The sequence below is a fragment of the Dermacentor variabilis genome, chromosome 6 (assembly GCF_050947875.1).
Source record: "Dermacentor variabilis isolate Ectoservices chromosome 6, ASM5094787v1, whole genome shotgun sequence".
NCBI lineage: Eukaryota > Metazoa > Arthropoda > Arachnida > Ixodida > Ixodidae > Dermacentor > Dermacentor variabilis.
This window is the reverse complement of record NC_134573.1, coordinates 151,379,773-151,404,035: the sequence shown is the minus strand read 5'-3', so window position 1 is coordinate 151,404,035 and position 24,263 is coordinate 151,379,773. Positions and strand designations below refer to the sequence as shown.

General features: G+C 48.7%; 1 protein-coding gene across 1 annotated transcript in view; it reads left to right on the top strand.

The window, feature by feature from the left end:
• LOC142585487 (rho GTPase-activating protein 18-like) overlaps window positions 1–24,263 on the top strand; it is a 236,760-nt gene that overhangs the window by 201,479 nt on the left and 11,018 nt on the right. The window contains exons 8-10 of the mRNA XM_075696279.1: window positions 17,103–17,268; window positions 19,940–20,040; window positions 22,704–22,781. Of these exons, the coding sequence (XP_075552394.1) occupies window positions 17,103–17,268; window positions 19,940–20,040; window positions 22,704–22,781 (345 nt within the window). The remainder of the gene's footprint in view (window positions 1–17,102; window positions 17,269–19,939; window positions 20,041–22,703; window positions 22,782–24,263) is intronic.

Below are 24,263 nucleotides of genomic sequence, written 5' to 3'. Positions count from 1 at the left end.
TTTGCGGCAAACTCTGTAGACGTGTCCAGCTTCACCACAATGGTAGCACACTGGTCGACGGTCGACGGTGCGCCACAAATCGGTTTTCCGGCGCTGGTAGTTCGGCGGTAACTCTCCATGGAGCCAAGGGGTGGCGTGCGCATGTCGAAAATACGGCGTTGTTTGTGCTGGCATGATCGGCGGGGTCGGTAGAGTCGACGAGGGTGACGATGTCGGCTCTATTTGTGGCGTAGGTGGTGTTGTAGTTATGGGTGTCAACGGCGTTGAAGTTGCGTTGAGTGGACGGCGGACAGCTTCCGCATAAGTGAGGCGCCGCGGAACGTTGCCACAGTCTGGCGCTGAAAAAGCTTGCCGGACTTCCTCCCGGACGACATCAGCAACAAAAGATAACGCTGGCGTCGGTTCCGTAGGCGCAACCACAAAGCCGAGCTGCCGAAGTTCTTCTCGCACCACTTCGCGGACAACTTCACGCAGAGACATGTCGTTACTCGCAGCCAGTACGGAAGTGTTCGCCGTCGAGTTGCCCATGTCATGCTGGCGGTATCGTTGATGCAGGGCCCGTTCAATGGCTGTAGCCTCTTTTGTGAACTGTGCCACTGTTGTCGGTGGATTTCTCACAAGGCCGGCAAACAGTTGCTCCTTCACTCCTCGCAGGAGATATCGCAGCTTTCTTTCCTCTGGCATGTCTGGGTCTGCCCTACGGAAAAGACGGGCCATGTCTTCTGAGAACATAGCAACACTCTCATTGGGCTTTTGAACGCGGATTTCAAGGAGACGCTGCGCGTTTTCCCTCCTGTCGATGCTTGAAAACGTATCCAGCAGCTGTGCGCGGAAGTCGTCCCACGTGGCAAAGCTCCTCTCCCGGTTTACGTACCACGTACGAGCATTGTCCTTCAAATAGAAATAGACACTCGAGAGTTTGTCCGCCGAGCTGGTCTTATGGTTATACTGGGCGACGCGCTCGAACTGGTCTAGCCAATCTTGGACGTCTTCAAAGGCATCACCATGAAAGCTCTCCGGGACCATAGGATTCTGTAGCGTTACTTGCGATGGAGCTGCGGTGGCCATGTTATTTGTAGGAGGCAAACGATTTCTCGAAGTTTCTTGCAGCGGACTGGACTCGGGCGCTAAGCCTAGCAGGCGACGACTGAAGCGGTGGACCGGTGTTTCGATGCGCGATGGTGATTCCGGGCTCGATCGTCGGCTCCGCGAAGGGGTGCCAAGCATGAAGAATACCCCGCACCTCCACCAGTGTAACGACGTGGGATCGACGAGTATGCGTAGCAGCACCGCCAAGAAACGCACTTTATCAGTCGTCCAAGGGAACAACAACAACGTCTTCTTCGTTTCCCCCGCTTCACCTAAAAACACGCGCTACTTCAGCGTCGTCCCCACTGGCGCATACCCGCTGAATAATGGTTCTGCCAAATATAGTTGCGTCAATATATATATATATATATATATATATATATATATATATATATATATATATATATATATATATATATATATATATATATATATATATGAACGAAATGAAATGACACAAGGGGCCCTATTTTGATTAGTTAAGGAGGGCTTATGACTTCTTATGACTATAAATCTATAGTCATACAGATAAATCTCGGTAGTCGTAAGGTATTCTCACATATACCCCCATAGGACCTCATGTATACGTATGGCGGACATCGTGCTTGCCACACCTTACAGACTGACGGACGGCCAGATTTCCGAGGGAAGTAGCCCTAGCATGCTTAGGCTTTAAAAACAAAAGCGGACTAGAAGCGCCTCCGAGCCTCGATCTCCTTCATAACCGATACCGTCGCGTCCAGGAGTTATTTCCAATTACTTTGCACGAAATGTTGTTTCGCTTCTTTGTGTCATCCTGGAAATTTATTTCAAGTGGATTCGTCTTGCAAGCTCACCGGCTAGAATTAGTGAATTGCAATATATGTGCCGTAAAGTAATTACTTGTGACGTTAATTAGTGATTTTGTTGAATTATTGAATATCTGTTTCGATTTCTCGTCCTAGTAATGTATTACTTTCGGAATAATCTAGCAGAAGGAAAAGAATTATGCTATTTGCCACTGTACATAGGCAACAACCCTGTATATAGGCAATGGCTAAACAGATCTAGACGAAATACGACTTATATATTTCGTCAACCTTTTTCGGGAACAAATTAGCTGATGTGCAGAGCATTAGACAAGTATCCATTCATGAAAGATTTTTTTGAAGGCTTTCATGCGAAATGCAATCTCCACTTAGCGCTGGGGTTGCTAGTAAAGCGTCCTCTTTTGGCGTGAAACATCCTGCGCAATATCCTTCCTTTGTGAGTGGAGATGGAAATTCTGTTGCTGCTGCTATTGCTTCGAAAATTTCGCTCACGAACTCGAAGGCCTTGCTTACGCCTGAACGAGAAGGGGAGCCTTCTCGCTTCGAGAAATGCGGAAATTGCGCGTGCAGAATAATAAGTCTGAAGCTGAGTTAATGCGCTTTTACGTCCCATCAAACACGCTGTTCCACGCGCCCATTGAAACGTCTCACGGCTCGAGCTACAAAAGAGGAAGTCGACGCGGACACTTCCTTGTTAGCCGGCATCGCCCGAACACGTAGTGCCCGCTCTCGGGGATGACAGGCTTTCTTATTTTTGCGCTAGCCACGAGTGAGAATTATTATATACTGCAAGTTAACGGCTGACAGGTGAGTTTTGTTTGTTGCAGCGGGACCGCGCCTTATCAAGCCCAGGTGACACTTCTTAGCGGAACTGGGAAATCCAGGATGGGCGTTACGGCATAAAATTTGCCTAATCAATTCAATTGCGCGGAATTGAAAACAGGTAGCGTGCGGCCCGCATATAGACGTGGCCAGAATCGCGCACGGGGTATGTCACGAGACGTCACACGTCACCATGTTGAAGTCCCTCGTGCTCAGTGTCCACGTCGTTGCTGCAGGTATGTTTTGAGTCGAGCAGATCCGACACAGGAGAAGCGGGGAAGGGGGGACGGGGTGCATGTTTTCAGTCGTGCTCAGTGGAAAAACCAAAATTCGCTGCCTCTACTTTCTACAAAAAGTTCCAACGTGACGTCATGGGCGCCACATTCTTGTCTTTTCACAGCTTGCACTGTGCCGTTGCAGAAAAGCTGAAGACAGGCTGGCGATACACTTAACGTTTAGCTATCGCGTTGCTACTTGTAAGGCATCATGGCGGCTACGATGACGTCGGTGCATACCTTTATGACAGGCCGGAAATTCTGCCCCGCTTGACGGCCTTCAAGACCCCGCACAGGCACAGAAATGGAGGAGTCTCGGATGCCCCTTTTCTCATGCGCCCTGGCTCGGAGCTCGTGCCCGGTTTGAATTCCCTGTCCGCTTGAGCTTTTCTGGAACGATAATATATCGCTGGCCTGGCCATTGCCCAGAAAGGATCATTATCTATTCTGCACGCATGTGGATGATGGTGACGGTTTACGGATCTTATTGGCGCAAGGATCAGATATGGCCAGAGAGCGCCAAGCAAAAGAGAATGAGTGGTTTGTCGATGGTAAAGCGTGGAAAATTTCAGAGTTGTGAATCGTGGTAGATGTGACATGGCTGTAGACAGACCTAACAATTAATCGCTGCTATTTGCGCAAAACGTGTAAGTATTCAAATAAGGACAATGACTGGTGATGTATGCTATGACCAGATGTGAATGCTACATCTCTGTGAGGGGAGGGAAAAATAACAGCTTGTGATGCGTAGGTCTCTCACCGTGCTTTTTCTTAGAGAAAGTGCTTTGCCGCAGTGGGGACGGAGACGCGATGACTGCGGAGGTGACTGCACGCAATCACCTCCGCAAGAGACATTATTTGCATGTGGAAGGGAAATGACTCCCAAACGTGCATCTCTTCGAGGCATGGGAATGCGAAGAACTAAAGGCATTCCGGGATAAGTAACGGCCGATGGAGGTGACGTCGCTTGAGGGACTCGGTGCGTACGTCGAAGACACACACAACCAGAGCTTCGCGTGTGAATCTTCCATAGCGAGCCACGCTTGGCTACCTTTCCACTTCCTCGAATAAGCATAGAACCATCATTTAAATATACTATTCGACGTCTCTTTGCTCGGCGGCCACACTTAATCGCCAATTGTACATGTCTTTCGAAGTGACTACTCTCGCGGAGTGGACACCCATGTTGCCATGCGGAGGGTTAATTCGTAGGTGGCGATTTAGGGGGGTAGGGATGAAAGAAAAAGGATAACAAAAGGCGGGGAAGGAGAAATGATGCGGGATTGGCCTACCGTATACAGCAGGAACGCCTGGGATCCAGCCTGCAGGGAAAGTTGTTTTTGCGGGCCGCGCGCGCGCGATGCCGGTGACCAGAGTGAAAGTGGCCGTGGCGGCGTTTATATAGAAAGTGTCCGAATTCGGGGAAAGGGTGACCCCGTTGGCGGTGGCGGAGGGCCCGGCCGCCACTCGGCCGTCCGATATGTCGCCAGCAGCCCGATCGGGACGCTTGGGCGCACCACTGGCACACTTGGCACGCTTCGGCTGCCCCCGTAATTCGTGCGAGCCCGCCGTCGCCGCGCGTCGTCGTCGACGAAGCGCGCCGGAGAGCGCTCGTGACCAACGGCCGGCGACATTGGACGACAAGGCTCACGCGTCTGCTTCCGCTCGCCTCGACGCGCGCTGACGCTGCTCAGCGCTTGGTGAGGGCGGCGCCACGATTGGTGTCTCTTATCGCCAGTATGTGTGCCACCGGTCTGCGCATTTTTTCTGTTGGAAGCAAAAAACAAAAACAAAAAAACGGTGACATGTTGTTCTATGGCGGTACAATTCTGTGGACACTTTAGACGAATTTACGCCGTAGGCGTCGGCGGTGCCGTGGTGTTTCGTATTATGTCCATATGCGAGATGATCGCGCCTCGCGCGTCGTGTTCTGTGGGTGCGAGAGAAAAAAGTGTGCGAGGGCGAACCGAGAAAGGTGGTGGGTGTCCTTTTATTGCGATAAAATTATGTGGACACCTTAGACGAATTTACGCCGTAGGCGTTGGCGGTGCCGTGGTGTTTCGTATTAAGTCCACGTGCGATGAGATCGCGCCTCGCGCGTCGTGTTCTGTGAGTGCGAGGGAAAGTGCGAGGGCGAACCGAGAAGGATGGTGGCTTGATGCGCACCGTCTTCCCGCGCGCACTGTTTTCGACGTCGCGTGATCAAGCGCGGGCTTGGGAGGGAGATACGGGGAAGGTAAGCGGGTAAGCGCGTGTCTCCTCTTCTAGCTCGGCGGTCAATGCGCATGGCAGTACGCGCAGCCGCCTGCTTACGCGGTCCACGTGCCGTATATTAGCGGCAGTGTGCGGCGGGTGCAATTGTTGGGTGAGCCGAGATGGCTGGTGGCGACATGTGCGCTGTTTTTCTGCCCGCCCAGTGTCGGAGGTTGCGTAATTTCAAGTTTCGGAACCACGTTGAAGGGAGAAGCAGCACGAAGCGTTCACTCCCCGCTACCGGCGCTCTTTCTCACGCAATCATTGTGGCAGCGGTAAACATGTGTTGGTGGTAAACATGTGAAATCTGTTCATGTTTGCCTGGGCACGCGTGACACCATGCTTGTTAACTTAATTAGTATGTGAATTGCGGAGAAGTTTATACGGCTGATAGAAAACTACGAACCTTGCTTCGTGAACCTTGCTATCGCTATCAGGACTTCGCCTTCCGAATGAAACTGCTATATCTTTTTACTCGAATTCTCGAAATGGTTTCCTTGCTGTTCGTTATTTGATATTTCGCACAATGCATATCGTATTTTCATGAACGCTAGCCAGTAGTTCAGATTCTAAAGTGTGAAAGCTTCACTATGTATTTGTATCTTAAATTTGCTGAATTATAGCCCCAGTGATTCAGTTCTGAATATAACCTTGCTTTGCCATGTTTTTATTTGTGGCTGTCTTTCGCACATTTCGCTGACGAGGCCGCCTGCCTAAGCAAGCCTTTTTTTTTTTTTTTTGGTAGGGCGCAGGTCGTAATCGTTGGAGGTTGTCAAGTGCAGCACAATATATTATTCATTTTCAGGAATTTGTTCACTTTCACGAGATATCACGCGACTAGTGCCGGAGCGTGAACCGTTCCTGGCCAACACATCGTGCTTGGCAGTGCCTCCGGCACGCGTTGGTGCTCAGTCAAGCGAAATTTGGCGAGACTGAACGATTGTGATCATCTCCCGAGCATATTTAGTAAGAATTTAGGCTAAAAAAGTAGAACGTTCCAAAACTATTTTTAGGCCAGATTTTTGATAATGCTTTAAGTGCATTTTGAACATTGATCTTGGTAGTCCTGTGGGATGGATCGTTTAGTTCCTTGGCAATTCTATTTGTAAAGCAGCTTTTTGAAAACGTTTTGATGACCCCTCCTGAACTGTCTGAAAGGTATAACGAAGGCGGACATCAATTCGCCGGCATATATGACATCTTTTACCACGATGCCGTCTTATTCGTATCTTCTCTGAACAGGTTTTTCTTCTCGATTAAACGCTTTAAAAGTATTTTTTTTTCGCTAGCTGGGAAGCTCGGGTGCTTGGACGTATGGGAATCGAAGTGAACGAGTGTGCGGATCCTCTAGCGTCGTCATTCCATTCAGAATGTATTCTTCATATTCTGCCATCTTTTCCATGACCGTAAACATCCGTTTCAGAACTTTAGTATCGTTGAAGTATGCTCGTCCGACCTCCTATCCAAGGTTGACTTCGATCGTTTAGGTTAGCCATGGCACGCTGATGAATGCCTGTCATGTCAATGCGAGGTTACGTTGACCAGCGTCTGATGCTAAGTGTCATCTCTTCTATCTTACCGTTATTGGTCTAGATGCTTGACTTATAAACTTTGCTTCTATTGTAATGACGAAAAAAAAGCAAACACCGTTGAACGTTTCCTTCTTTCTTGCCGCCCGTTTCAGCTCATCACACAAGCTTTTCCTTGAACTCCACTATTCTCATATTCTGATCTCATTGACTATTTCAAATTTATTATGATTTGGAGCTGTGTGGTTTGGTCGCAGTCACAGGACAATTTGCAGTGCACTCTATTAAGTTGACAGAGCCATCGAGCCGGTTAGTTCGCTAGGAGATCTAGCTCTCTGCTGATATTTTTGTCACGCGTTCTTTTCTTATAATTGAAAAAAAAAACAACCACAACATTCCGTTATACTTTTCATAATGTAATTTTGTTTCCTTGCTCATTGAAACTTTGGGTATTCATATATACTGAATTTCCTCATCGTGGGTATGTTCCGTGTGTAAAAAGGAGTCAATATCAATACCAGCGATTATGGTTGTTGCCTCAAAACATGGCTTGTACCCACGAGGGGGATTGGCCGCACTGCATTGATTGAAAAGTGCACCCAACAAAATCCCAACAGCGGTAAAAGGCAAACGTTCAAAACGAAGCATTAGGCAACGGCGTGATAACACAAATCTTAAGTCGCCGACAAGCAAGTAGAAAACGCAGCCCCTGACACACGGTTCACGTTTATCGTTTTCAAATAAGAATTTACTTTAGCTACCTCCTGCCGCCCGATTCTTGGCCTATCCCACTTAGTGGGTGCGAGCTATGGCAGAGGTTCATCATCATCATCGGTCAGCAGAACCCTTTGGAGCTGCGGTCATCTCGAGACGGTGGCCGAGCCTTGCCCCGCCGCCCCTGCTGGCCCCGCTGCTGCACCTGAACCGGCGCCCGAAGGGGAGCAACGACCAGTGGAGAATCCCGCTGTCGCGAACTCCTTGGGACCGGACGACTCCTCCAGCAGGGAAGAGAACATGGTGCACGAGGAAATGCCGGACGGCTGCAGCCTGATCTTCATCGCGTGGGTCTTCTGCTGTGTGGGCGGCATGATCATACTCGTGCCGCTCGCGTTTATCCTGATGCCGCTCTTCAAGGGGGGGGGGAGGGTGGCGAGGGCGAAAGCCGGTGTGGTTGACAGCGATCCTCTTGATGTGGCTAAAGTGAGCCGCACTACCAAGAGCACGATGATTCCTATCCCGACAGAGATTGTCCCGCCGAGACCGACTGTGGCGGTTACCGGCCAACTGTTGCAAGACCAGTCCGACCATCTGCGTCGACACCAAGGATATCAAGAACGATAGTTTCGACGCGAGTTCATTGCCAGCAATAAACCCGACGAAGCCAGTGTACTGCATCTTCAACATTTCGAGGATCCACAGGAGCTCCGGGATCGACTTCCTGACATACCATTTCCCGTGGCCGATCTGCCCGAAAGTCATCTACTGGTCTCTGAGCGCATACTTGAGCGAGGGCCGCTTATTGAGCAGGACGCCAGAGCTCGATGCGCACAGCGGTTTCTATAACATCACATCTATCGCCCGAAAGTACAGCAAGGACACCAGAGTACTCTTCACCCTGGGCGGCTACCAGGAGGCTTGTTCTCGCTGCTTGGCAGTGTCACCCTAGTGGAGACCAACTTGGCGCAGATGGTGATCGTGATGCTGTATCATGTGCGGTTCCACGGGCTCAACATCCACTTGACCGAGGACCCGGCCTGCGAGCAGTACTTCAAGGGCAGGTTTGGCGGGCTGCAGTCGTTCATCACCGCGGTCAGAGAGCTGGTCAGCGTCAACGCTCCTATCAAGGACTTCAAGGTCACTCTGATGGTGGGCACCAACGAGCGACTCGCGAAGGACGCCCTGCACTCCTTGGGAGTCCTCGTCGATCTGGTGTTCGTCGACACTTTCGAACTCTACTCGAGCAATTTTAGTGCATCGTTTACCGGTGCTATCTTCAGCAAAAGTTACAATGACTTTTTAACTAACTTCAAGAAGGAATTTAACTTGCCCGACAAGGTGGGTTACAGTTTATCATCTTTGACACGGACCTGGAACGACGCGGAGACCGACAGAGGTCCGCCGCTATCAGTGACGAAAAGAGATGGCCACGCATTGCTCCAGGATTTCTGCGCCGGAAGTATGTATATATTTCCGCACAAGCCGCGGCAGTTGGATCTGACTTCGATAAAGCAACCATCGTCGCCGGGCCTTATGGCACTTTAAGTGTTTACTTTATTAATCGCCAGACATTGTCCTCACTTGCCAGGAGTGACTGCCTTTTCGTGACTAGTGCTGACTATGGGGTTCGTGCAAAGGGCTGCCTTGCAAGCAGCAGGGACTTCACTGTATTGGCTAGGGTTGCTAGTGCCTTATGACCATGGTCAGTAGTTATCCAGTGACATTCGAGCCAAACATTAGCGAAATGATTTCTACGTCGTATAGTTCCCGCGGGATGCTTCGCACGCGAAGCAAATAAAAGACAACTGAACATATTCACTTTTTGTTTGAACAGTTCATACTATATTATTATTATTATTATTATTATTATTATTATTATTATTATTATTATTATTATTATTATTATTATTATTATTACAGCATTAAGCGTTTTCTTCGTGACCTTGTTGCAGTAGTCAATGTCCTATGGCTAGACTCCCCCCCTCTCCCAAGAAAGTAACAAGTATTCAGCCTGTATCGGCATATTTTAGCTTTCGTTCCCTGTGTTCTGCGCGTGTGCAGATAATCATGTTGTATGATTAACTTCCTGCTACGTCCGCCCCCTCGATTTAGATTTACCTATATTTTTGTCGCTCGTTCAAATTGTTTCGTCTACCACATTGGAACTTTCTGTGCTTTGTCTTTCGTAATGCTCTTAATGTCCGACAAGCTCAAGCAGGCCAAGTGACTAATATATATATGGGGTTCACACACCCTATTGTCTCCTCCAACTCGACCAGGAAGACGTCTTTCGTCGACTTCAACTATAGACGTTGAATCGACTTCCAACTTTTAATGCGAATAGCTTTCTTGGCATTGCCAGACCAGTCTTCTTTCCGGCTATCTGGTTATCTATAGACATCCAACAACAACAACAACAACAAAAAAAAAACGTGGCCCAATCTCAGAGATAGTACAATCTCAGAATAGGGGTCGACTCCGAAGGTATAGTGCAGTATTAAAAAAAAAAAAAAACGAGGACCGTTCGCGCGGATATATGCGCCACTGTCCGTGTGCCGCCGTTCTGGGAACTTCTTTGACGGCAACTTAGGTCATTTCGCACGTGTCACTGGGCGTATGCGCGGACTTAACGGCGGCACCGCCAGAAGGCGCAGCGCGTGCAGAGGAAAGCGCGAGATAAGAGCCGCGGATGTACGTACACGCGTCGTACACGACGCGTTTCGGCTGTTCGCATGCTTGGGTACTAATCGTAGACGATTTCTGGCCGAATAATGACTCTGTCTTTTTTTTTCTTTCTTTCCCGGAAAACGCGGGCTTCCGAAGCGTCCGCGTGTCCGCGGCCGTTGAACGTCGAGCGCCATAGCTGCGACCGCCACACTTCCGCGCGGGGCTCAGTAGATACGGGGCTCGCGTGTCAGATGCTTTTCCTCGGGAGGTCGCGCCTCGTAAGGTGCGCATTCTAAACGTCCCGCCAACGCTCGGACTCCTGACCACACGCGCGAGCGCGCGCTTTCTTCTCATCGGACTCCCGGGCGGCGTCGTTAGCTTCCTGTCTCTCTCCATCTTCTTTTTATTTCCTTTCTCGCACTCCCCTTGTTGTGAATGGACTTCGTTTCAAACGGGCTTCCTTCCCCGTCGGGCGTTTTCTTGGCGACTTCTTTTCCATCGACGCCTTTTCGCACTTAAGCGGGCGGCTCGCGTGCCACACATAAAGAAAACGCGGCGAGCATGCGATTGCGCGTGGGCTAGTCTAATTCGGCGCGTGGTTCCTTGGTTGTCTGTCGTGCTTTCTCGAAATAAAGAAAGGAACAAGAAATTAAAAGAAAAGGGGATTGTTCAGACCAGAGAGAGAGAGAGAGAGAGAGAGAGAGAAAGCTTCTCGTTTCAGAGCACTCTGGCTTGTTTAAAAGTGCAGCACTTTGTGTCGTTGGGCTTCTTCTCAAGACCTGCCGGATAAATGCAGAGGGACAAAAACGCAAGAGCGCGCAAGCGCGGTGCGGGTTGTGGTGTGGGCGTGAGTTTGCAATTTGTCGTGTCGGGACCGCGTCGAGAAACAGGAAGAGGGAAAACGACAGTAAAGGCTTTGAGGCGGCTGCTTTGGGAGCCTCGCAAGTGCAGGTTAAGGAGCCCGCGCAGTTCTTGCGAGGTAATACTCTAAACCGGGTGCACTGTTAACGCTATTCGTGCACGCGAGATGTCTTGGAGCCGGGGAAAACTATCCTCCCGCGGTTTTAGCGTGACGGTTTGGGAATGCGAATGCACCGAGTCCCTTCCTGCGCGTGCTATCGTGCGTGGGCGACTGGCGATTTGAACGGGCGTATGGCATCTGCGCTTATAAAGCAATTTATAAGGTGGTGACAATGAACAGTACAATAACGAAGAAGCTCCACCCACAAGAACGCGGTGCACCCACCTTTGATCTTTGAAGGAGAGCCTAGCCAACTGGAATCTGGTCGCTGCGTAATGACCATTTGCTCTGATAATGTGACTGCTGGGCTAATTGGAGAACAAAAGCTGGTTATTTCAAGCTAGAATGATACCTTTGGTTGAGCAGTGATGCCAAGAACACCTGCGAAATTCGCCTAGACGTTCAGGTGCATCCTGAAACCAGCGACACAAAGAGATATCCTTACGAAAAAAAAAAATGAAGTTGCAAACTTGCGAAACCGCTAGCGAAATGAGCGAACGTAATTGGCTGGCGCATACGTATCTGTGATATGAACATTGTACTCATGTTCATATCGCCTACGGGTGAATAAATGTTCTTGTGATCGATGCAAGTTTAGCTTGGAGTTGGACAACGTACACGTAAGCTTTTAATTCTGAGGTTGTCGCCGACTGTAGCGTACGGATATGACGTTTCAACGCGGCGCGGTTTCTCTTGTCGACACCGTCGTGCCTGGCGGTCCTTCTGGACAAAGGATGCACACCGGTGAGCGTGCAACCTTCGTACTGGTGCCCTTAAATAGTAGCACACAAGACAAAATGTACAAAGAGGACATATGTGGTAGACAAAACATTGCGAGATGGAGAAACAAATCGGTAAACAGAAAACGAGAAGGAGGGCGTAAAATGGAGTCGGCTATACAAGATGATTATCTGAATTTAAAGAAAACACAGCAAATGAGCTCTGAAATATGTCAAAGCATGCAGAATACTTATTACATGTTTTTTGGAGTCGAGCCTTAGGGCAGTCTTTAATACAACAAGGCCGGCCAGATCATGTGCAATGTCACCTAGTATACGTCTGCAGCACAGAAAACCGCACATGATTATTATTAATAATAATAATAATAATAATAATAATAATAATAATAATAATAATAATAATAATAATAATAATAATAATAATAATAATAATAATAATAATAATAACAATAATAATAATAATAATAATAATAATAATAATAATAATAATAATAATAATTTTATTCTAGAGAGAGATAAACGGGATGGGAAAGGCAGGGATGTTTACCGGATGGGATTCTGGTTTGCTGCCTTGTACTGGGGGACGGGTTTTTTATTATAAATGTTGAAGAACATGGCAATGCGAGCCTCATTGAGGCCGGCTGTATCTCAAAACCATACGGCACTCCGACAGTAATGAAGAAAAATATAAAAAAAATATCAGGACTCATTCCACTCCGTGAAGGTGGAGGACCAGCGAAGCTGTAGCACATCGCACAGGGTTAAACAAGCGTGCGTGTATTTATTTTCATTGTTTGGTAATGGTAGTGACGATAGCCGTGTGAACACGATGATGCACACTGATTGGTTCGCTTACAACGTGAGACAGATTCTTGGCCAAACTTAAATCTATACACGGCCGTTGTTGAGTAGTAGAGTGGCTTAACTGGATCGGTGTGGCACTTCATACCAAACTCTTCTAGTGCAAACTGAGTGAAGCATTTCTTGCCGGGTTTTGAAATGTCCGAATTGAACATTGAACGTTGAACGACATGGTAACCTCAAGCGCAGCACCTGTTCAGTGGAGTGTGGTGCGTTTGCGTGCATCAGGAAGTTTCCTTTTACAAGAATGCTAAGAAATATGAAATTAAACCAGATTGACGGGTTACGCTGCTAGCATTGCAAGCAGGTCACTCTTACGATCAACGGACGTTTGGTAAGTCAGAAAGGAAAGAAAGACAGTGTTGGTAGCGAGACTTTAGCCTGCGATTCCCGTGCCAGGTCACTGTGAAGGTCATTGCGTTTTCCAGCGTCATTTAGAGGATACCAAATTGTTTAAATAGAATTTTAGAAGTTGAATTGGTGCGAATGTTGGCATTAGGATACAAAATTGAAAAAAAAAGTTGGAAGGCGATTCAACTTTTAGTTGAAGTCGATCAAAGACAACGTCTTCTTGACCGAGTTGAGGGGATAAATGGGGCCTGGTTACTGCGCGCGGCACTCTGTTGCATTACCCTTCGCCTGACGTGAATACGAGGAGCTTCGGATTGCTTAATTTTCTTCTTTGACCCCACTATCTTCGGGGTCGGTCTACATTTTCGGACTGCAATATCTTCGGCATTGGTTCACGAAAGAGGCTGTAGAAGCATACATGGGACGCTTATGCCCGACACGGAAAAGTGCGTGGTAATTCGCTCGATATAGCGCTTCCAGAGCTTCTCTGACCGACGTTGGCACGGACCAGGGTTCAACAGTTTCATTTACCGTAAAGACGGTTCTCAAGCTTGTCGAGCGCGATGCAGAGCGGTTTTCCTGGTTCACTGAGAGGACGACCCCTCTGACACAGATAGTGCGCGCGCAATCGTCTCTTTGCACCCCCAAATCTCACAGTTCCCGAACTTCTGGCCATTGCTACGAGGAACGAGTGGTCATTTATGAATGCCCTACTCCAAGCCATAGGCGAGACGTATGAGAGTTACGTCATGCTGTGTTAAGCCGTGCGGAAGGCGGAGCTTCAGACGAGGATAAAGGGAACTAAGTAACACAAGGACTATAACGACATTGCATTGCTGGGGACTCAGAATTAATTTTGACCACATGCGGTTCATTGACCTGCATCCAAAGGACGTTGCAGTGCACTTCTGCACTGCGCACCCATCCGAATGTGGTCGCTGTAGCGGGCTATCGAACCGGCGACATTGTGCTCAGCCGCAAAGCGCCATGATCACCGGTCCGCAGCGCGAAGCATGAATTATAAGCTTACTTTCCTCTACTATTGCTTAACATGTCCTGCCTAGTAGCGAAAATAGATGTTTCGAAAGCGATACCGTACGAAACCGTTATACTGTATCTTTAGTTAGCTTTAAATTGTCTGTAGCCCTTGGCGGGAGCCTTGTGCATGTGTATATCGTTGTGATTGGCTTTTGTGATCGATTACTCCTACCGTATTGGAATGGCGAATGGCCCAACGTGCGACTCCTGCGGGTACGGGGAAACCATTGCGAAGCTGTTGTGCACCTGTCCTCGCTACCACGTCCTATACGCCTCTCTCTCCGGACAACGTTAAACCGGCTGTAGGCTCGAGACTATTTTCCGCGTCATAAGATGCTCGGACCGTGGCCCCATCCATCGCTGGCGCAAAACGCTTTCCGTGCACTGGTGCAGTTTTTTGAAGGGCACAGGCCTCTGAGTGACCTTTTATAATCCCCCTGTGCATACTCTTGCGCGCCCACAGTGCTTCCTCTCTCCCTCTTTCAATATGTCTATTCTCCCTTACCTTACACCCAGTGTAAGCTAACGAGCCGGACGTTCGTCTGGTTAACCACGCGGCGTTTCTTCCCCTTCCTTTCTTTCGGTCCCTCTTTCCTGTACCTGCTAGGTCTTGTGCCTAACCTAACCTAACCTAACCTAACCTAAGCTAACCTAACCTAACTAACTACACTTTCGGCGTCGTGTGTAGCGGCGAACGCACTTCGTTCTGCGCTCGTTTCGGACAGCGCGGCGCGACGCAATCCGAACGATCTCCGAGCGAAGCCAAGCTGATGAATGGAACGTCAGCACGAAGCCACTTGCGCAAGGGTTTGTCCTCTGACCATTGAACGCGAAGCCGTTTGCCGGCGCTAACTTGCGACAGTGTTTCGCTCGCAACCGCCTGTCCGGCAGGTGGTTGGGAATGTCCCGCCGCTTTGCAGTCTAATTGGCGCCAGCTTGTTTTGCAACTTAAGAAGGGTGGGGTGGGGAGGGGAGGAGGGGAGAGATTCGGACTGTGAGTGGCGCAGAACCTCGGCGACATTTCTCTGGTTTCGGCTAACGGGCTTGCTCAAGGCTGCCGCTTTGACAGCTGGAGTTGTCTCAATCGGGGCAGGAACTAAGATAAGTCTGTCTCGCGTAATACATTGCTTGCCGCGTGGTCGCACCGAGCACCAGCACGAGGCTTTACGGGGGCAGCAGAGATAAAATAACTTTATTCGCATTAGCGAACTTCCCTTTTACAACATTGAGAAAGTCACATTTACCATCAGAAGAATCTTGCTAAGCCAGAAAAGATGCAATATCGAAAGTCGGGCGGCGAAGCCGCGTTGAAGTTAGTCCCGTAACACCTCTGTGTGACGTCATTGGTTACAATGGTGTCTGCTGGAATTTACAGTTAAATTTTTTATCGGTAAACGTGCATTACATTGTATTACAGTTTGCTTTAAAAGATCCGAAAACGGAACTCGGTAAGTTTCAATAACCGGGCATTTATTCTGGTTAACCTCCTCGCCTTTCATCTCCTATTTATCTATATCTCCTGATACTCTGGCAGGCGGCAAGGCAGCGAAGTGGTTGCGGCTAAGCATGTCCGACTTTCCCGCTTATGTTAGCACGTACAGGATATACGGAAATTACGAAAACGCTGTCGACAGCAATGTAGTAGACGTTGTAGGAGTCGATGGTTATGTGGTGTTCGAGGCAGGTGTACGATTCAAAATGAGAACAGCAATGCTTTCATATTATACAATGGGACAGGAGACCAATCCGCGTGTTTCTAGGGCGTTCCATTCACTCTCGAGGGTTGTCGGAAGATGCTGCGGGACCCTTGTGCGTTTCCGCTGTGCAAGACCATGAAATCACTGCATGCACAAGCCTGTATGATCACTTTTGAGCGACTCTATGCGATAAACGCTTGCGCACGTGCGTGCGTGTGTGTGTGTGTCTGCGTGTGTGTGTGCGCGTGTATGTGTGTGTCTGCGTGTGTGTGCGTGCGTGTGTGTGTGTGTATGTGTGCGTGTGTGTGTGTGTGTGTCTGCGTGTGTGTGCGTGCGTGTGTGTGTGTGTGTCTGCGTGTGTGTGTGTGTGTCTGCGTGTGTGTGTGTGTGTGTGTGTGTGTGTGCGTGTGTGTGTGTGTGCGTGTGTGTGTGTGTGCGTGTGTGTGTGTGTGTGTCTGCGTGTGTGTCTGCGTGTGTGTGTGTGTGTGTGTGTGTGTGTGTGTGTGTCTGCGTGTGTGTGTGTCTGCGTGTGTGTGTGTGCGTGTCTGCGTGTGTGTGTGTGTGTGTGTGTGTGTGTGTGTGTGTCTGCGTGTGTGTATGTGCGTGTCTGCGTGTGTGTGTGTGCGCGCGCGCGCGCGCGCGCGCGTGTGTGTGTGTGTGTGTGTGTGTGTGAACTTTTATTCTACTCATATTTTAGTCCTCTTTCGCCTTCCTCAATACAGGGCAGCCTATCGGGTTCAGGCTGGCTAACATCCCTGTGCTTCCATTATCACTTCTCACTCTTTTTCTCAAGTGTTACAGATATTCACTCTTTCGCACTGAGTATCCGCTGATAATTTTGCTTCTTTTTGTAGCCGACAGTGTGGAAATTTCTACACAGCATTTCTGCGAAAATTCCTACACAACCTTCCTGCACAAATTTCTACACAAGTTTTAAAATCTTGGTCTTGCCCTGCAAACAAAGTCCGGTATATACAGGAGCACGGAATCGGAAGAAACGTGAAAAAATAAAAAAATAAAAAAGAAGCTCACGACACGTGCTGTGGCCGTAGATGCGAAAGGACCGTGACGAGCATGGCAAACAGCCGATGCATAATACGCGCGTGTAGGTACATTACCGAAGGTGAAAGCAGGCGACACTGTTCGCTGCATTAACCAAACTTATCGTTGAAAAGCCGCGCTCCTTCGCTTGACTGGCCTTTCGCCGCAACGTGCCGTTCTGTTCCTTCGCAGCTGGTGACCGCGTGCGAACAGCCCGCGGGCGTCACGGTTCCCGGCCACCTGTCGCCGGCCGACTGGCGCAAGGTTCGTAGCCTGGCGCTCATCGAACTCACGGCGCTCTTCGACCGGCTGGGCATCACTTACGCGCGCCGCAAGAACACGCGCCGGAAAACCAAAGGTACGTCGTATACGATCGGCCTGCCTGCCAAGTGTCCTTACAGAGCGCCAGAGTTACTGTGCGTTATCACAACCGGCTGAAAAAAAAAAAAGAAAGGAAACGTTAGTTCGTCGTAGGTTGCAGAAAAAATGTCTGTCTCGCACATTTCGACAAGCGCAGGTTTTTGCGACAAAACTGGGCTCACGCTGTGTTGGAGTCGCGTCGTAAAACATCTCTCTACTGAGCATGACCAGTGCGTCAGGTTTAACAGTTTTCTTTCTCTTCTGGCTGAAACACGATCGTGCTCAGTGACTACAGACTGCTAGGCATAAAACGCTAGAAAATGTAAGTTTAAGGTCTGCATAGTGAACTTGTTCTAACGCGACAGCGTTAAGGGCCCCGTGTCACAAAAAATCCGGTGTTTCCGTATATGTTTAAGTATAGTATGTATATGCCACGGCTTGCTATATGACATGCGGGATATGCGGGTTATATTGCCACACCAGCTTATGACTAATGTTGCTCGTACCTTGTCTTGACAACCCGCCGTGGTTGCTCAGTGGCTGGTGTTAGGCTGCTGAGCACGAGGTCGCGTGATCGAATCCTGGCCACGGCGGCCGCATTTCGATGGGGGCGGAATGCGAAAACACCCGTGTACTTAGATTTAGGTGCACGTTAAAGAACCCCAGGTGGTCAAAATTTCCGGAGTCCCCCACTACGGCGTGCCTCATAATCAGAAAGTGGTTTTGGCAGGTAAAACCCCATATATTATTATTATTATTGTCTTGACAAAGTTATTCCTGGGAATTTTGAGAATGACAGTCCACGAACAAATGTCACGAAACGAAACACAGACAGCGCTTGCCTTTTATATTTTATGTTAAACATTCTCAGACATAGATATAGAAAGTGCGAAACAATAACACAAACCTGAAAATGATGTTTTTTTTTTTTTTTTGACGCGGTTGTGCACTACCTCGGGGATCCGCCAGCGAAAGAGGCCGGGTTTCTACCATATAGCTCGCCTTCTTGCATAGCGCTCGCCGCCAGCGTTTGACGGTAAACATTACTGTTACATAAGCTGCAGTTGCCGGAAAGCGTGAGGAGCAGTCGGGGATCTTTGCTACCGCGTTCCACTCTTAAAGGCGAAGCTTAAGCGTCCTATAATCTTTTAATTGTCTAGGCTGCAGCTTGGCGTGCTGTTTTCCTTGCGTGTGAATTGTTGTTAGAGTAAAAAGAAAACCCTATACGAGAGTTTTGTGAATGAGCCGTGGGGCCGGTAATGTATCTCTGAAGACTAGACATTCGAGAAGCGATGGTGAGTACCGCTGGGAACACGAGTGATTTGACCATCGTGACAGCTAGCTCCCCTGCGTTTGTGCGAGTGAGTGAGCGAAACACTTCTTTATTGCAGAGTTCGAGCTTGCCCACATACATACTAGCCGTAACGGAATACCGGGTTACCAAATCCGTTTACGTGAGCGGCAGAGTTGGTGGCACCATATTGTAATGAATAGTTTAACCAGTAATGACATAGTCCTGTTAAAGAATTGGCGTATCATATCCTACTTTGCCGTTTGTGTAAAGTGTTGACAGCGACGTTATCGTCAGCATGCGGTTTGTTTCTGTTTTCACTCGACGAAAACTCTCAGGTAACACACACACACAAACAAAAAACATTTCTAACGCGTTGTTATTTCACAAAGCGTCACACGATGTCGCTACCGGCGTCGGTACTGCAATGTAAATGCTGCAAGTGACAAGAAATATAAATATTTGGGTTAGTACATAAACGAAGGAAACACTCTGAAAATTAAGGGGAAGCGGAATGCAGCTGTATTGAATGCAGCTGTAACTTTGGGGCTTCAATAAATACGAGGTAGTGCGAGAAACTTAGAAAGGAGCAAACATGAGGCACGTGTCTGCTGCAGCAGAAGTCCAGAGACGACTGGGCACAGAGTAATGGAGTTGCAAGATATTCATCCAGTAAAAACGGTAGGGTACGTCCATTTTCCAGTAGCACTGGGATTCATAGAAGATGGAAGCATTAACTCATCCTCAGTCGAGATCAGGAAGAGCCGTTTAGAGTATTGGAGGGGAAAAAGAAAGAAAAGGAAAAAGCTTGGAAGAGATCGAAAAAGCCGGAGGCATAGCTAGGTAGCTGTGCAATATAAGATATTGAAGTATTAGTGAAGTGAGAAAATATCAACGAGAGATAGGCAATAAGCACGACGGCAATGGATGCGTATGATGCTTGATTAGCTCAAGCCGGCTGGGTGTTTATCTGTCGCCGCCCCGTTTCGAAGGGGATGCCTCTAGAACTCATCATCATCATGGGGCGGCTAGGTCTCCGCTAACCGGGAAGGGGAATGCCTACGCGGGTAAGCTAAAACTCCCTATTGGGACCCGCATCCGGGTTGGGTTTTGGATGCTGTTGGTCGCTACTAGTGGTTAGCTTCGTGAGCGAGCATCTGTTCTTTCGCTGCGCATCCTCTTGGGTGAGCAGGGTGTTTCCTCTTTCCCTCTTTCGATTACATTTTCCCTTATCCCTCTTCCAGTAGGGTAGCAAACCAAGCTCCTCAGATCTCCGTACCGTTCCCTCGTGTTGCTTTGTCTCTCTCAGAGGACAGCCGTGTACGTATTCTGTGCCTGTGTTAATACATGCTCTCGTTTTCTGCCACGCACTGCGTAGAGACTGGCCCGCTGTACGGCGTGCCACTGACGACTCTCCTGGAGCAGGACAACGTGCGGCACGCTCCCCTGCAGCACAAGGTGCCGGTCATCATCCGCGAGGTGAGGCGCTTCGTTTAAGATGTTAGCGGCTTTTAATAGCTGCACTTACGACGGTGTGTGAAGTCGGCGAAGGAATGGCGGCTGTCGAATCGCGGATTCCCATCAGCAAACCTATTTTCGAACTGCGGCTTCACTTCGCTGTAAGCACAGCCTAACATTTTCGAGTGACACTTTTATTTATGCCATTAGTATTGTTCGGAAACATCGCGCACTTTTCAATATGACGACCGTTTTCATACCAATTTGAGCCACGAGGGATACGAGCCACTGGGTACGAGCCACTGATTATATGCACGAATAGACGAGCAGAACGAGAGGGAAGAAGCGAAGAAGTCGCTAACAGAAATTTTTAAGTCAGCTAAATTATCGATAACTTATTTTATTTCTTGAAGTTTGGGTATACTATATCGAAATTCTTCGCAGGTTTCTTTTTATTTCTTTTTTTTCCCCCTACAACCTGCTGTGTAAGTTATATTTTCGGTTACAGTCTTAATAAAAAGACATGTAAAACTGCCAGCTTCTTGGGAAAAGACGACGAAGTTCGAAGGAGGCTTGCGGGCTTTTATGGGTCCGTCTTTTTCGAAGCTTTCGAGCCTTTTTTGGTTATCTAGTGGTGCAAACTTGATATCATCGGATCCGTGAAGACGAGAAGGGTCAGCGGATACCTGACCTTGAGGTGGGCCACCCCTTTTTTGGACTTTACTGGAACTTTTGTGCTCACGCCACGCTGGCCGAGAGCTAGCGTCTGGTAGACCTAGCGCGGCATGGCGGCAATGCACGTTGAAGGGGAAGTGCTCCCGGCGGAGGACTTTCCTGAAGACGTGGGATGGTGGACAGTGTCCAGCCGAAAATCTAGAGCTACGACGAGGCCTGGATTAAGTGACGGCGATTCGCCAAGCGAGATGCCTGAACGACGGGGCGCAGGTGAACGGCGCGGAGGCTCGGCAATCAAGAATCGCATTGTGAAGGCGTCGCGCATGCCACCGATGCCACAAAAACACATCAAAATAGTCATTCACCCACGGGGTGGACTGAATTTGGAGAAAGTTAGCTCTACAGCGGTGGGCAAGGCAATCGTAGAGGCGGCAGGCCTCAGTATTGAGCAGATTAGGGAAGATGTTATTTGCCCTAACTTTATGCAAAATATCTTGGTGGCAAAGGATCAGGAGGAGGAGCCTGCTTTTGTTGACGCCGCATGGATTAATGGTAAAAATGCTTATTCGGTGGTGGTGGTAGATGGCAAAGGGAGCGTTAGAAATGCTGCTTCCATTTATACCAAAGATCCGGGGGTTGCCGAACAGGTGGCTATTGCTCTAGCACTAATTGATTCAAGAAGAGTTTTGGTGTTTAGTGACTCGCGATCTGCGATTAAAGCCTTCTCGAGAGGCCTTGTTGCGGAACCGGCTAACAGACTGCTGCAGGGTAGGGATATCACTTCGCATACCGTTACTTGGTTCCCGGCGCACATGGGGACAGTGGAGGGAGCCCCGCGTAACCTCAACGAGGTGGCGCACAGGGAGGCACGAGGATTAGTGTGCCGTGTACTCCCTGAAGGGGCTGGATCTCCCGCTCCTGAGTTCAGGGACCAGCTGTTAACCTACAACGAAATCACCAAGCACTATTACCTAGGGCGCAGGGCATTCCCCCTGCCACATTCTAAATTAAATAGGCCACAGGCGGTTACATCAAGGCTTCTGCAGACACGTACGTACCCTAACCCGGTCATCATGAATAAAATTAATCCGGACTGCGGGGTTTCACTCTATTGTAGTAAGTGTGGGGGTTTGCTCGATTTAGAACACATGCTTTGGCGCTGCTTGGCGTTGGCCGGTGATGGTTCTCGAGGTGAACAGTGGTGGCAGCGGATGCTGCACAGTGAAGTGCCGGCGGACCAACTCAGGGCTGTCCAGAGGGCCCGTGTGACGGCAGAGGGGCTCGGCCTCTCTGTACCGACGTGGGAGTGGCCCGCATCAGTCCCAGACTGATCTCTCAGGACCTACATAAAGTTATTCATACCATACCATGCCAGCTTCTTGGTCAAGCCCCCGTTATGGGTATGAACCAGTGCTGGTACGCGAAAACAGGAACAAGTCAGGTGCACAGAGACGAGAAAAAGTCGGCATCAAGAGCAGCCGAGTGTGGAAAAAGAAGAGAAGTAAACAGAATGGGAACATATCGTTTAGCTACAAAGCAGTGAAGAAGATGTCACTATATTTTCTGATTAAACAAATTTATTTGCTAGCTTTATCAAAATTTCGTTATTTACTAATGATCACTTAATTTCTCATTTGCGTGGTCAGTGTGTGCGTATGTGTCATGTCGAAAAGGGAATCACCCACGATGGGTACACGCCGCGACCACTCAGATCAACAACAGCGACTCAACATCAACATGAGAACGGTTTACACGGAACTTGAATAATTTGCCAGTGCACTGTATCACTACATTGTTTCAATGCTAATCGCATTAACTTCGACAATCATCGTCATGTGGATTCTTCCAGAATTTTTTTTTTATAACGACTACTGTCAGGTGATTATGCTTGCCATAACGCACAGTCGTTGTCATTGAAATATTTCCGATTACGTGTTGAGTACAGCGAACGACATTGGGCTGTGTCATCGCACATTCTTTGTGACATTGATGTAAATTCTTCATTTCAGATCCTGGATCACCTGCGTCGCCACGCCCTGCAGGAGGAAGGCATCCTGCGCGTCTCTGGTTCCGCGCTCAAGATCGACGTGAGTGACGTTGCTGAACCTGTGCGGGTTTTGTGGAAACGCCCTGCGCCGTGCCCGAACGCATTAATGTGTTTGCACATCTGTTCACATTATTGAGGTGGACCTTCCTGTTGGCGTTTAACCTGTCTAGGCATCTCCTACTTCAAACACATTTCGTCGTGTTACTTCAGGGCAGACGAAACGTTCTGCCCAATAATGCAGGAAAACGATACTGGTGTCCTTTCCGTGTGCTGTTATTACTTCAGTCTATCCTTTCAACGTTAGGCCGCCTGGTCAGAGCTTGCTGGTCGCTATTCAACGTTTTTCTGTTGACCTGGAGGCCCCATCTTTGGAGAAGTGTAGCGCGCAGCTCAGTTGTGAAGGAGTTCCTCGACACTTTTCCCTAGTTCAGCATCGGCCACGAGAATCATGCGGAGCTTTGTACCGTCGGCAGAGCTCTGTCCTGACAGGCCGGTGAGCTCGCCTCGAAATTGTCACTGTCGGATCTTTCTGTGGTACTAATCACACTTGTGAACACTCTTGTCCGCGACCCTCGTGCTTCGTCGATAGGAAACATTCAGCATCGGTCATTAACTGTGTGACTTGGCGATTCATCATCTTGAAAAGGCAACGCGTATGGACGATCCCACGAGAAAGTAATACCCGTGTCACACGGGCGTTTGGAAGGCCTCCCAACCGATAGTCAGTTGACTCAAAGGTCAAGTTCGAGCTGCTACACGGGCGGTTTCGACGGCCGCCGAGTCAATAGTCTATCGAGTCAAGGGAGCACCTTACAACTCTATCGAAATCTCGATGGCCTTTGAGCAACGGAAACGGAAACAGCGCGAACATGCCCTCTCGTTCACAGTGTGCTCCAACTCCACGGTTAGAAAGAACAAATCAAACCAAAATGCTCTAAAAATACTATATATGAGTGTTATCAATTATTCAATAAAGTATTTTTACCACTTGATATGCGCGAACTACACACACTCTCGACAACAGCGACGTGCAGCGACGCAAACGTTGCCGCAGTTTCGCTACTCAACAACTTAAAAACTAAACATATATGTAAGGCAATGTATAAACAAACATAAAAGAAATTATAGTGCTTTTAAGTGGTTTTAATGTTGTTTAACTTTTTGTGACATGAAAACGAAAATAAAGATACGCAACGCCACACAATTTGGTGAGAAACGCCGGAACCACTCAACGGCCTTTCAAAAGTGCCGTGTAGCAGCGCGACAACTCCTTTGAGTTCTGGCGTTTCGAAGGCCGTCGACTGGAAGGCCTTCCAAATGTGCCCGTGTGACACGGGTATAAGGCAGAGGATACTCGCATCGTTGACTCGCATGCTTAATCTGTTATTGAACTTTGTTTCTCTTGATATCTCGAACGGGTAGTTTATGCACTCTCACATGCAACCGATATTGCTTAGTGCAAGCTACTTGTTTGATTTTGGCGAGAGAGAGAGAGAGAGAGAGAGAACTTTATCACATATGA